General features: G+C 43.7%; 1 protein-coding gene across 1 annotated transcript; it reads right to left on the bottom strand.

Annotated features, from left to right (window-relative positions):
• Positions 1–9,160: 9,160 nt before the first annotated feature.
• NEUROG1 (neurogenin 1) lies at positions 9,161–12,031 on the bottom strand. Its single transcript, XM_067566437.1, has 2 exons — positions 11,920–12,031; positions 9,161–11,592 (listed from the first exon to the last, which is right to left on the bottom strand). The coding sequence occupies exon 2, from the start codon at positions 11,589–11,591 to the stop codon at positions 10,872–10,874; it is 720 nt and encodes a 239-aa protein (XP_067422538.1). The 5' UTR covers position 11,592; positions 11,920–12,031; the 3' UTR covers positions 9,161–10,871.
• Between the last annotated feature and the right edge of the window lie 914 nt (positions 12,032–12,945).

Genomic DNA, 12,945 nt, shown 5'->3' with positions numbered 1-12,945 from the left:
TTTCCATCTTCTGCTCGTGTTTTGTGCCTTTTTTTGTGCTGCCCCCCCTGCGCATGGAATGACCTATCTGTCTCTGTGTGCTAAGCCCCCCTCTCTTCCATCTCTACCTGTCTCCCCCTCGTCTTTATGAGTTTTCTGCTCTAATTCACTTTCACACGTTAGCATAAATAAATACATAATATAAGATAATGAATTCCCTCTTCTAGGTCTTCCAGTGCAAGTTGTTTTCTTTGAATCATGGCTATGGATTGGTGTCAGTCCATAGGGCCCTGTAAAGTACGGAGCACATCGTCACTATATAACACATTATTATTATTCCAATCACAGGACGTCTGTGAAACTCACCAGAGGTGACTGTGGTGGAGTTGGCTCTGTGACAACCCTAATTCTTTTTCTGGGAGAAGAGTTTTATGGGTCATATGGCCAAACCTGGGAGGCTGATGGCCAAACAGCCCTGGGACCGTTCCTGGAACCACGGGCGGGTCATATGTTTTCTGCTTAATTTGGTCCGTGGCTGCCCCTGGTGGTTGGAACGGCCAGGACTTCTCAATTCAACATTCCAAAGACAGCTTATGCTCATGGTTATGCCACGTGAAAGATTTACAAATGCTGCAGCCTCTACACTCTTTCCTTTAGGCCTGTGGTGTAGTAAGGCATGTCTTCTTTTACTACTGTGTATTACATTATACTTTCCTATCTTGGAGGTTGTTCTGACTTGTGTGGTTTAATTAACTGATATTTGTAAAGTGCTTTGAGGACTTTGAGGAGTAAAGAATCATCCTTGCCCCATGGAATTCCACAGATGTATTTAGTGGGAAGTGTGGTCCACCCAATATTGTATGCAGAGAAATTTGAGCATCTTTGTGATTGTTAGGTACTCAGTAGATTAGATGCTTCCTGAAGAATATCCAGTCTAAAATGCAAGCAAGACACCATCCTCTATAGGAGCAGAGTCAGAGCAATGCTGAGTGCTTTTGAAAATCCCACTCTACCTGCTCAATAAATCTCGTATGAACACAATAATTTATATTGGATTCCAAATGGAAGACTAGTTTAAAACATGTAGGATGAAGGAATAAAATTCCTGAACAAATGATTGCTGCTCAAACTTTAGATTCAAAGTCGCTATTGCAGACACTTCTGTTGACAATAGCAAAGAAGGTTTGTATAATGACAGCTAATTTCTGACATCTGCCATACTGAGAGAAGTAAAATAAGTTGTTTGTTTGTATGAATTAGTCCAATGAACTCATACAGATGGGACTTAATCCATTATTTGTGCAACAAATCATTATAGTCCATAATAGCCTAGGATTGGCTTTAAATGTTTTCTTAGAAGGCAGTGTTGTGAAATCATCAGGTAAAAATCACCTGGAATGTTTAGAATGTAATAATCCAAGAAAAAGCTAGTAAAGTCTTGACCAGCCTGCCAAATCTGTGTTTGGGAAATACTCACAGACATCAGCAGCCTTATAGGCTTAAATGAATAATTAACAACATACCACAAGCACAAAGCAAAGTAATCAGACATGGCTGTCATGTATCGATGTGGACCATTCCTTCCCCTGAACCATAAAGTGTCATCTGAGTAGGAGGTGGTAGGGATGGAAATTGACTAGTGCATCTCACTGGATGAGCTCTGGGGGCAGAGGGGCCTGTGAGGTAGGTCAGGAGCTACGCTCAGCAGTTCATGAAGCTCTTCTTCTCAGTTGCAGCAGATGGTGAATATTAGAAAGTCACCTAGTAATACACTGTGCCATTATTATTACTTATCATTTGTAGTCTGGTAGCATCTACAGGCCAAATCAATCATTAGAGACACATTGGGCTAGGTGCCATACAAACATGTAACTGGAGTGTAGTCTCGCTCCAGAGAGATCACAATATGTGAGCTCTTGAATGAGGCATGGCCAGTGCCAATGCTAGCCCACTGGGGGCCCTAAGCAGGAATATTTCCCCCCCCCCCCCAACACATACTAATAATTAATAGGGGGGTCCCCTTGAGCTGCTCAGGTCCTTAGGCAATTGCTTTGTGTGCTTATGCCTAGCGGCGGCGCTGGGGATGGCCTCTATCTTAGCCTAATATTCTCCATTAGCCCAACTGGCTCATTATTTTCCATCTGTTCTGTTATATACTAAGTTATGGCCATCATAAATGCTGACTCATGAAGCAGGTTATGGAGAGCATTCAACTCCCTGTTCCCCCTCCCAACCCAGCTATTTCAAGTTTCCTGTTCCTTTTTAGTGTCTTTCTTCTTCACATTGAACCAAGGCTACTCATTTGAAAGGTCTGTGTTCTGCAAGTGCACATGGACAACTTTAAGGCACTGTGTGGAGTTCTCCATGGACGTGTTCAGCTAAGAGGAAAGGGGAACCTACCTAACCTTAAAATAAACATGCATGTTCATAAAATTCAAAGAAACAGGATTTGATCCAGCATGCACAGAAGTCAATGGAAAGATTACCATTGTCTTCAATAGATTCTGGATCTGTTATAATGCTGATGAAAATATCCTCTTTCACTACGATTCAAGGACCAAACTCAAAATATCCCTTTAAGAAATCTTATAATTCTGCTGCCTCATAATAATGTACTAACTTGTTGAAATGTACAAGCACTACACCAAAACACTCTACACCCAACCAAGCCCCAGAACCATAAGGGGCTCTATCCTGCCCTGCTGATGGAGGCAAAACTCCCATTGAAATCAGTGACTGAAGTAAATGGGACACTGCATGAGCAAAGACTACTTGTCTGAGTAAAGCTTTGTGACTTTCAGTGAGACCGAGGGACTTATCTATCTAAGACACTTAGGCCTTGCAATGTTTTAAAAATCTGGTCCTAAGCGCCTTCCATGTAAATTCAAGAGCAATAGCAAAGTTCCTAGTGGACCTCATGGTGTTTGGCACTTCTTCCTTTTCAGGGTAAAAGCTTTGTTTGGGTTAGAACACTAGATGAATAAGCCAGAAAACTGAGTTACAAATGAAATGTACTTTTATTTTAAAAGAATCTACGCTGGATTTTAAGCAAGACAGGGTGACTTGTTTTATTTCCGATGGTTTAAAAAGAACTTTTATGCTATTTAGTTGAGGAGGGAAGTAGAAAAGGGATTAGTTGATAATGGACACTTTTATCAGATTTTTATTTGGCTTTATCAAATCAGAGAAAATCAGCAAGTGTTTCAACAATGTCCTGGGGAAATGATGATAAAGCAAAAAGCCCAGAAAAGTATAACCATTGAAAAGGTATTTTTTGTGTGTCTCCATACTACCTTACTGCACTGTATAGTCAGTAAAACTTTCCAGTCCTTAGCGGCTTTATCCCTACAGATGATTTCTTTTGGATTGTATATGCCACCAATCGGAGAGCTCTTGATGCTGAAAATTAGTTCCCACCTGCTTCTGTCCTCATAATCTCTACCTACTGTAACTATACAAATCAGTCTTAATGGATCATTAGAGCACCTGAGATCTATAATTATAGTATTCAATTTCATGTGCTTACAGGTAGTAAGGCAGACAGTATTTTACAGATAATGTAGACAGAAAAATCAAATCTACAGCAGATTAGCATTCAATAAAAAGTCTTTATAAAGATGTTCTTGTTAATGGCTGAAAACCAAGCACTGTTAAAGATTTAGTAGAAGTCATAAAGATGCACCAGGTTAGCAAGCAGAAACCAGTTGGCATCATGAAACAGGAAAGTATTAGACTTGTTATATAAAACCTAGATGTAGTTTTAGATTCAGAGATGACACAGATGTTCTTTTATAAAAGGTGAAATGTAGCATGTGAATTATCTCAAATGAACTATGCAATAATTTTCCATAAACGATGGCTAATTAAATCTGCTTGCTAAAATTATTATTTTACATCTGACTTTCTGACCAGAAAGCTGTAAAAATGAAGATGTTAGGCACATAAAATATTTCTAAAATCATATTATCTTCCCACTTGACATCTGTATTTTTGGTAACAAAATAATCCAAAGGTTTTCATGTTGAAAAATGCCCAAAGAAGGGGTTCATATAAAAATAAAATACACATTTTTAACCTCTCCCTTTTGTAGCATTTTCTCATTACGAACACATTTAGAAAATAGACCAGTCTTTCTCTGTCTCATATTTTCAGAATTTTATACATTCAATGTATACTCAGAATCCAGTAAGTAGAATCTTTCCCATTTCTTTTCCATTTTGAGTATAGCCACCTTTATTTCTGGGCTTCAGAAGAGATCTGAGATCCAGAAAGTCATTATTAAACCAGTTAAGAGTTGAGTGATATAGATAATTCTTCTTAGCAGCAGGAGAGTGTTCTGTAGCTGAATGTGTTGGAAGAGGAAGCCATATTTCTAAGTAGCTTGTCTGTCTTCTGTTTCTCTCACTTCTGTTTTCATTTGATGAGTCAGTTTCCCATTAAAGCAGCTTCCCAATTGTTTAGGCTCATGCTTTGAGAATTGGTGGTGTTTTTAATTTCAGCTGCCACCAAGAGATGATTTATCAGGACAGAATGTGTATTAAACCATACGTGGTGACAAACTTCATACACTCATTAATGCCCTGATCCTGCAATCTGTTCTGCACAAACTCTCATGCCTGAGCAAAGCCCCATTGAAATCAATGGGGCTCCATTTGAAGGTATCCACCTGCATATATCAGATAGCAGGACTGAGTCCTGAGAAATTGATGGGTAGCATATTTTTTGCTCATTTCCTGGCAGAATCCCTGTATGAGTGGGAGATCTTATGATACTATTCTCAGACGTCTGCTCATTCCAGCCCAATTTCTACAGCTAAATGGAAACACTTTTACCTTACTCCTTAATATATGTATACAACCTATGTATCCCTCTCAACTATATGAAGATGAAGGTGAAATAAAATCTATAAAGATTCATATTTGTACAGAGACCTGGGCAATAATGCTGCTAGAAAGCATTGTTAGGGTGCTAGCAAAGTTTAAAATATAAAGACTCAGTTTTGTGAGGTGCCTGACTCTTCCTTTGAGGGTATTTACCCCCATTACTACTGTATCTTAGTACTAACCATCATTGACGTATTTATCTGACTAACACCCCTCTGAGGTAGGGCTGTGCTGTTACCCTCATTTTACAGCTGGGACCTTGAGGCACAGAGAAAGCAAAGTAACTTGCTCAAAGTCATACAGGAAGTCTGTGGAGGAGGAGGGAATTGAACCTGGGTTCCCAAACCTCAGCCTAATGTCCTATCCACAGGATCATCCTTCCTCTTTTCCTCACTGAAGTCCTGTTGACAGTTCAGATCACACAGCAACTCAGGGCACTGAGCCTTACAGCTTAAACTCCCTTTGGTCAGTGAGCAAAGTGGTTAACCAGGGAGTTGTCTGGATACACGTGAAAAGCAAATTATATGGTAAGGTGATGAAAATCAAACCACTCTCAGTGATCTTAGGGCCATACCTAGCTCCAACTGAAGTCAATGAGGGTTTTTCAGTGGATTTCTCCAAGAGCTAGATCAGTTCTTTATTGATGAAAACATTCACAAATTACTTTGACAAAATATTTTGCCAGCTCCACCATTAAATATTAATATTAAATATTTTCTCTCCCTTTTTATTTGTGTGAAGAGGTTCTTTTATTTTATTTACAATTTTATGATCACAACTCCCTGTTGTAATTTGGGATGTTGTGATCCAGCTCTTTATCAGGTCCCCAGACGATTAACTTCATAAAAATCAATTCAAAGACTGCTATTGTAAAGGCAACTTGTGAAAGCCAGTTTCTGAATATAGGCATTTCATTTGATAGATCTATAGATTTCTTCTAGTATGTCCGAACCTATAAAAACTCTAGAAAGAACCATTCTCTGATTCATGTTACTGTATAAACTGAACTGAATCCTCACGTAGTATGCAGATTCCATTACGCATTAGGAACATTAATATCACAGACTGAACGCTGGTGGCTGTATGGCCTTTATATATTGCATAATGTCTGTAGATGTCTGCTTGCAGTTAATAAAATACTAAAGAATAGAGGTGTTTTGAAGTCTCATCTCTTTTTATTTTCATTGAGATTGAAGTCTGGTGTCTTGGGACCCAGTGACTTTAGATGACCTTCCATCTCCAAGGGCTGTACTAAATTTCAACCCCCGGAGACTAATCTATACAAAACCTCCTAGCTTTCAAGGGCAGGTGCAAAAAAAATCTTCACTGTTTCATAGACCAAGACCGGTTACTGCCCCAGAATTAAATTTTGCCTATCCTTTTTATTTAGCAAGATATCATTACGGGACTTGCATATACAGCATGCTTATACCTTTAACATAGGCATCATGCTGCTATTGGGACATACCAAAAGATACATTATTTGTGTATATATATGAATACACACACTTGCATTTATGTGTGTGTGTGTATATAATTACACACACATACACAAATCGTACATTAAAATAACATTATTTAAGTTTCAAAGTCAAGTACTCAGAAGTTAGGAAATGCCAGAATTAAAGTTTCCTGTGTTACTTTAATTTGGCCCCCTTGCATATGCATTATGATAGTCTTTAATTGCATGATCACATACTATTTTTTCCAAGGACCCTTGCCCTTTTCAATGCACAAGATGGATGGTGCTCATTTAATGAGCATCTATTATCCTTGTTGTTCAATGTGTGACCCTAGGCCTAATTTACTGCACACTATTCAAATCCTGCTCTGAAGATGGAATTATTAATTTCTTCATGGCTTTTTATGGTCCTCATCATTACAGTATCTGAGTGCCCTACAGAGTTGGATGAATTTATCTTCTCAACACCCCCCTGAGGTGAAGGGATGGCACTATCCCCATTTTACAGATGGGGAACTGAGGCACAGAGAGATTAAGGTCCTCCCTATATTCTGGTGCCATTCCAAACATAAAGGGACATTAGTGCAATAGGGAATCTACTCCAATGAGTCAAAAGGGCTTTATGAGAGTCCTCTTTAATGGGTAGGGTAGGCTTAACCAGTTGGAATACCGAAACCAATACCATATGACCCCTGAGAGCCAATGGGCTTCTGGTTGTTGGCCAACTAAAAATATCCAAAATAATTCCACTCAAAAAAGAGATGATTCCAACTATAAAATTCCCATCATCTCCCTAGAGCCCAGCAGGGAGCAGATGCTGGGCTGTCGATAAAGCACAAACTTGCACATAGAAGAGCAGAGTTCTATTCCTCATTGGTGATTCTCCTTGGGCAAGTCATCTCAACTTCCCCGTCTGTAAAATGGGAATACTGAGACCATATCACTTTTGAGATCTGTTCAAGCAAAGCTTTATATAAGTGCTAAGGAGTATCATTATTATTATTCTCCCCCACTGAAGGGGTGAAGGGAGCATGAAAACTTAAAGCTTGATGAAAAGAAGCAGATCAATAGGTAGAGTTTTAGGTTACCCTTCTTCATCTGGAAATCTCCCTTCTTCCCACCCCACCACACCACCATACACATTCAAATATAGGAGAAGCAAAGGGTTGATTTGCACAACCAATTATCTCCACACCCCAGTGGAGCAGAGACTGTGAAGGGCAAACAACCTCACTCAGTATCAAACAATCTCTAGCTGAGAGCACAATAGTTCTGCATCTGCTATTGCAGAATCAAGCAAAGGATATTTTCAATACATTTCTCCTTTCATTCTGCACAGAAGAATGTCACCCACCTTTTGGGTGATTTAGTCTTAACTACAGAAAAAGTGACATCTAATGCCCATGAAGCTTTCCTTAAGCTATGGGTTTAGCATCATCACATCTAACCAGAGCTGCAAGTCTGTTATTATGATACACTTAGGAATAGCTATATTTGAATACGTCCTTCTATGCAATGGCAATAATCAACTTGGTCTCCCTGTTTCATTCAGTGCTGCATACAGCTGTCTACTGAAAAGCAATTGCCCTGCATGCTGCTTGGAGCAGGATGCTAGTGTGTTTTTGGAATTTGTTTCCTGGTGTGTCTCCTGAGGGCTTAGAGGAAGAAAAGCCAGTGTTCTATCCCAGACACGTGCACCTACAGCAGGATTGGAGAGACCCCTTGCTGGAGTCACAAATAGAGGATTTACCCTCGACTATAGAAATGGAATAAGCTCCAAAGCAAAAGGCTGAGCTGACTCCCTTCCAAGAGCCCTTCTGCATAATGAGAGCTGAACATCCGGCCTTGCACACCCTACGTTTGCTATTAAAGCAAATAGGAGGGGAAAGCAGAGATGATTTTCAAGTCCATAAATGTATTCCTCAGCTTTCAAAGTTGGCCTTGATCCATTTTATGCACAAGTCCTCAGGCCCACCTTTATCATTTGTCCTGCTTTCAAACACAGAGTCTTCTCAAACACTGTTGGCAGCATCAACAAAGGAAAATAAACCTTGCCCCAGAAGAACTATTTTGATGTTTCTCAAATTCATAATCTAGCAAAAAATCAGAATTATCCCTAATCATGTTTGATTCAATATTCTGAGCAATGCCATAAAAGTTACATACCACTCTTTTATACAGAGGGTCTATTTCATGGAGAGAGCAGAATCAAAACAAAATATAGCAGACAAAATATTTGCACTTCTTTGTTATGTAAGAATGTCTCCGTGTTGTACTCCAGTCTCTTCCTCTAACTCCCTGTGTGCTCCCTTAGGCAAGTCAATTAGGACCAGATTTTCTAGCGCTCGGCACCTATAAACGGCATCAGATTTGCAAAAGAATTAAGTTCTCATTTAGGCACCTCAGTAAGGGCCAAAACACTCAGCCCCCAGAAGCTCCATTGTAATACCATGGACAGATTTTCATTCAACGTGCTCTGCTCTTTTGAAAATTTGGCCTCAACTGTGCATGCTGAGCCCTTGTGAAAATCTGGTTCTTAATTTCTCTGTGCCTTCATTTATCCAACCATATAATAGGGATAATACTTCTTTGCTTCCCAAAGATATTGTGAAGTTTAATGCATTAATGTTTGTAAGGGGCTTTGAGATCTTTAGAGAAGGCTCTAAAAATGCAATATAGGACTGGATTTTTAAAAACGTCTAGATCTGTAACCCTCTACAGTGAACTCCACAAGGATAATGGTATGTCAAATGTTCTGAAATTACTCTAGTTTAAAAATAGATTATTCTCATGATCAAACCTATTTAAGAAAGTTAATTATCTGATTTAACAAATAAACATGTGTCAGCATCCTGGGGAGTCAGACTGACTGATTTGAGAAGATGAATGCGGCTCTTTCTTTGTGAGGACAAATAAGAATTCTGTTCTTTGGAAAGCCAAATGGAAACACACATACAGCCACACTGATAGAAAAACACCTTCTTTTGAATAAATAGCAATAAGAATATGGATCTGTCTCCCATGTTACAGATCCAGGAGGATTCACAGTGGATTAAAAGGTGCAAATCCTCTAAGCGCTTAAAGCTCTTCTAGTATACCGTGGAAAATAGAGCCTTCAAACCCACTGCTTCAGGCATCCACCTGTCATTTTCTGCTTTCTACCCAACTGTCACATGGTATTGATCCTTTTAATCCATTTTCTTTGAAACTCTGTTGCCAGCTGATGTTTTGTTACACCCAAAGGAAATTCTCCTTCCAGTGCCTGCACCTCTGCAGGTAGTGGCTTACTAGAAGCTAAATGAATGCAATCCATTTTTTAATTTGACTTAAGGCTCACAAAGGGCAACATGCGTGTTCAATACAGGGAGGTGCATCCAAATTCTCTGATACACTATTGCTGGATGGAGCATAGCTGAACATTTAGTTGTGTGGCAGAGAACTTCTTGGAAATTTTAACAGGAAGTATTTCCTCCCCCCCTCCAGAGCTCCTTTTGTGGAAGAGACCTGAAAAATAATCAAATCAACGCACTGAAGAAATTAAGTATAAACGTTAAAAAAATTTTATTTACACCAAGTACACATTTCTTTGTAAAAAACGATAACACGGAGAATAAAGCTCTTTATGTACAAAAATACAATTTTCATATGAATGGAACATCTTGAATAAATTAAACTAATACCAGGCCCTGTTGCTGAATACTCCATGTCTAGTCCTACTCAAAGCAAGACGGCAGTGCTGGAGGTCAAGATCCATAATGCATGAATCTAGCGCCTTGTCTGTCCTCTTTAGGGTCTGATCCTGCCAGAGGCTAAACTAAGCACGCCCTGGTGGAGAGGCGGAACCTCTACGACGTTACTGGAGTCAAAGGGAGTCGTGTGCGCTGAGCACCCGGCAGGGGGTGCTATGCCCCCGGGCAGGATCAGCTCCTTAAGCCTTTTCATTGTATTGTCAGGGCGTTCAAACCAAATTTTCATGCTCATTTTTCTTCATTAGAGTTCTACAAATTGTAAAATTGACTTTTCACCTCGTCTGCAGCAGCAAATCTGTCCCTTTTCTTCCCCTCTTTCTAAATCACACCGAAGCGGGGGGCGCCGGCCAGTGGGACGGGAAGCAACAAAGGAGGGTTTGTGGAGTTCAGAAAAGTGCACACACAAAAAAAGAGAAAAGAAAAAGGGGACGGGGTGGGAGAGAAACCACCCCCACCGCACCGTGAGCCGGCTCCTGCTCCCTTTGAGCCAGGGGACGGCTGGGCAAGGAGCGTAGCTCCGCCGGTCTGCGAGGGGCAGGTGAACAGCCCACGCCCTGCCTTGGCAGCTCCCAGCAGGGACTAGCCGTAGCTGGCTGCGCTAAGGCGGTGGCTTTCCGACATGCAGCGCCTTGCACTGCTGCTGCTCGTAGGCGGGCAGATGCAAACCACGAGAGAGCTGCTCCCTCGGCCCCCTGGGGGCGCCGCCCGGGCCGGAGCCCACTGCTCGGGAGGGGAAGCCCCCGGCATGCAAACCGAAAGTGAAACGCCAGGGGGAGGTGCCGAGAGGCAGGCCCGGGCTCAGACGGCGGCTACTGCGTCCGCCCGGGGGTAGCGCGCACAGCACAGCAGCTCCCCGGGCAGGCTCCGGCCGGCGAAGAGGGGCTCCGGGAGCCCGTAGCCGTAGTCCTCGGAGGCGGCCGGGCTGCTGGGGCTGGACGTGCAGGCGGAGAGCGAGGAGGCGGAGGGGGAGGCGGTGGAGCTCCAGGAGCCCGCGTCGCTGCCGGGGCTGGGCGGGGCGGCGGGGCTCCGGTAGCCGGGCTGCCGGCGGAGGCGCCGCTCCCGCGGGGCGCCGGGGAGGCGCTGGTCGGCCAGGCGCAGGGTCTCGGAGAGGGCCCAGATGTAGTTGTAGGCGAAGCGCAGCGTCTCGATCTTGGTCAGCTTGGTGTCCTCGGGGAAGGTGGGCAGGACGCCGCGCAGCTCGTCCAGGGCGGCGTTGAGGTGGTGCATGCGGTTCCGCTCCCGGTCGTTCGCCTTCACCCGCCGGCTCTTGCGGAGGCTGTGAAGGGCGGCTTCGTTCCGCGCCCGGCAGCGGCCCCGCCGCCGCTGCTGCTGCTTCCTCCCGGGCTCCTGCTCGGGGCTCTGCCCCGGCGGGGAGGGGACGCGCGGCGGGGAGGGCGAGGGCGGCTCTCGGAGGAGGCGGCTGCTGCTGCGGACGCTGGCCTCGCCCTCCGCCAGGCAGGTGGACACGTCGCCGCTGTTCTCCGCGGCGGAGTAGCGGCTCTCCGGGGCCGAGGGCATCCTGCGGGGGAGAGAACAGGGGCCGCCATCAGCGACTGTCATTCGGGGTGTGGGGGGGCTGGATAGTTTGTTTAAAGCGGATCCAACAGCCACCAGGTCGGATCCGGGCGGGGCGAGCCCTGGGCCCCCCAAGGGGAAAGTTTAAAAAAAAAAAAGTTATCTGGAGAGGGGGGGGGAAATGAAATCAATGGACTAGAGGGAGAAACGAAACGAAGCGAGGCCGGTCTCTATAAACCCAGCAGCTGGTCTCTACAGTGTCGGGGGGCGAAGGTTTGCAGCCGGGCTGCTGGATCTAGAGGCGTGTCTGGTGCATGGTCCACATACTCACGTGCAAAGGCTCAGGGATGCAGTCCGGGGTGGGGGGGGGGATGGACAAGGAAGGGGGGGGGGAGAGAAAGTTTCCAAGTGTAAGTGAAGGCAGGAAAAAAAACTTCAGCTCTTGGAGGCTCCCAACAAAAGGGGGGTGGGGGTGGGGACACGCGACTGCTCTTGTCTTTGAAGTGATCTCTGCTGCTATCAGCTCGTGTGAGCCGTGAGTTTGGCACACGACTGGCCTCAGACACCTTATATACCCTGTAAAACAATAGCGCTGCCCCCTGTCCCCCCCCCCCAGCCCTGGCGGAATGAATGAATCAAGGCATCAGGTCTGCCCCGTGCTGCATTCTCCCTCATTTACATAATTTATGCTCCCAAGTGTCTGTCTCTCCCTGGAGTGTGCCTATAATTACTGCTGGCCAATGGCAAGAGAGAGCTGCATCTGAGACACGTGAGCTATCACTAGGCTAAGCCTACTTGTTTGAGCTTCATTAGTCTATTAAAAGGAAAAAAGGAGGAACAACCTGATTAGCCTTAGGGGCAGAGGCACAGTCCCAAAAGGATCCTTTGACTTGGGGGGAAGCTGATACCTTCTGGTTCAAACATAATGTTCCAGGGCATCCCCAGCAACTACTATAGGCCGGATGGGTTACGTTTGACTTTCTTGAAGCCTGTTCCCATGTGTTAGGGAAGAATGAATAAAGACAGTGAAACAAGACAAAGCCAGCATGAGATAAGGCAAGACAAAGCTCTCCCCAGAAAAGACATTGAAGTAAAAGTGTGTAAACCCAAGGCAAGTTTCATCAGGTAAAGTCAGTTTCTCACATCTCCTGAACTGCTGATTTAGGGCACTTAGCCTGGGATTTCACATTCAGAGGTTTGGGGTAAACTGAAATCATCCAGCGATTTGAAAGGAAATGGGCAGCCTGGATTTGTCTCAGTTGTGAAGGGATTAAACTTGTGTGGTTTTCAGTGAGAGCCAGGTTTAAATCTGACAAGCTTTTGTTGAGAGGTTGTTGAGGGTTTTGTTAGATGTTCC

This window comes from Emydura macquarii, unplaced genomic scaffold (genome assembly GCF_026122565.2).
Source record: "Emydura macquarii macquarii isolate MOO-44397 ecotype Brisbane River unplaced genomic scaffold, CSIRO-AGI_Emac_v2 contig_2768, whole genome shotgun sequence".
Lineage (NCBI taxonomy): Eukaryota > Metazoa > Chordata > Testudines > Chelidae > Emydura > Emydura macquarii.
The sequence above is the reverse complement of the archived record's forward strand: the minus strand, read 5'-3'. Positions and strand labels throughout refer to the sequence as shown.

Bases quoted from the DNA above. Each gene is read 5' to 3' on its own strand.
- NEUROG1 (XM_067566437.1), bottom strand. From the start codon at position 11,591: ATGCCCTCGGCCCCGGAGAGCCGCTACTCCGCCGCGGAGAACAGCGGC.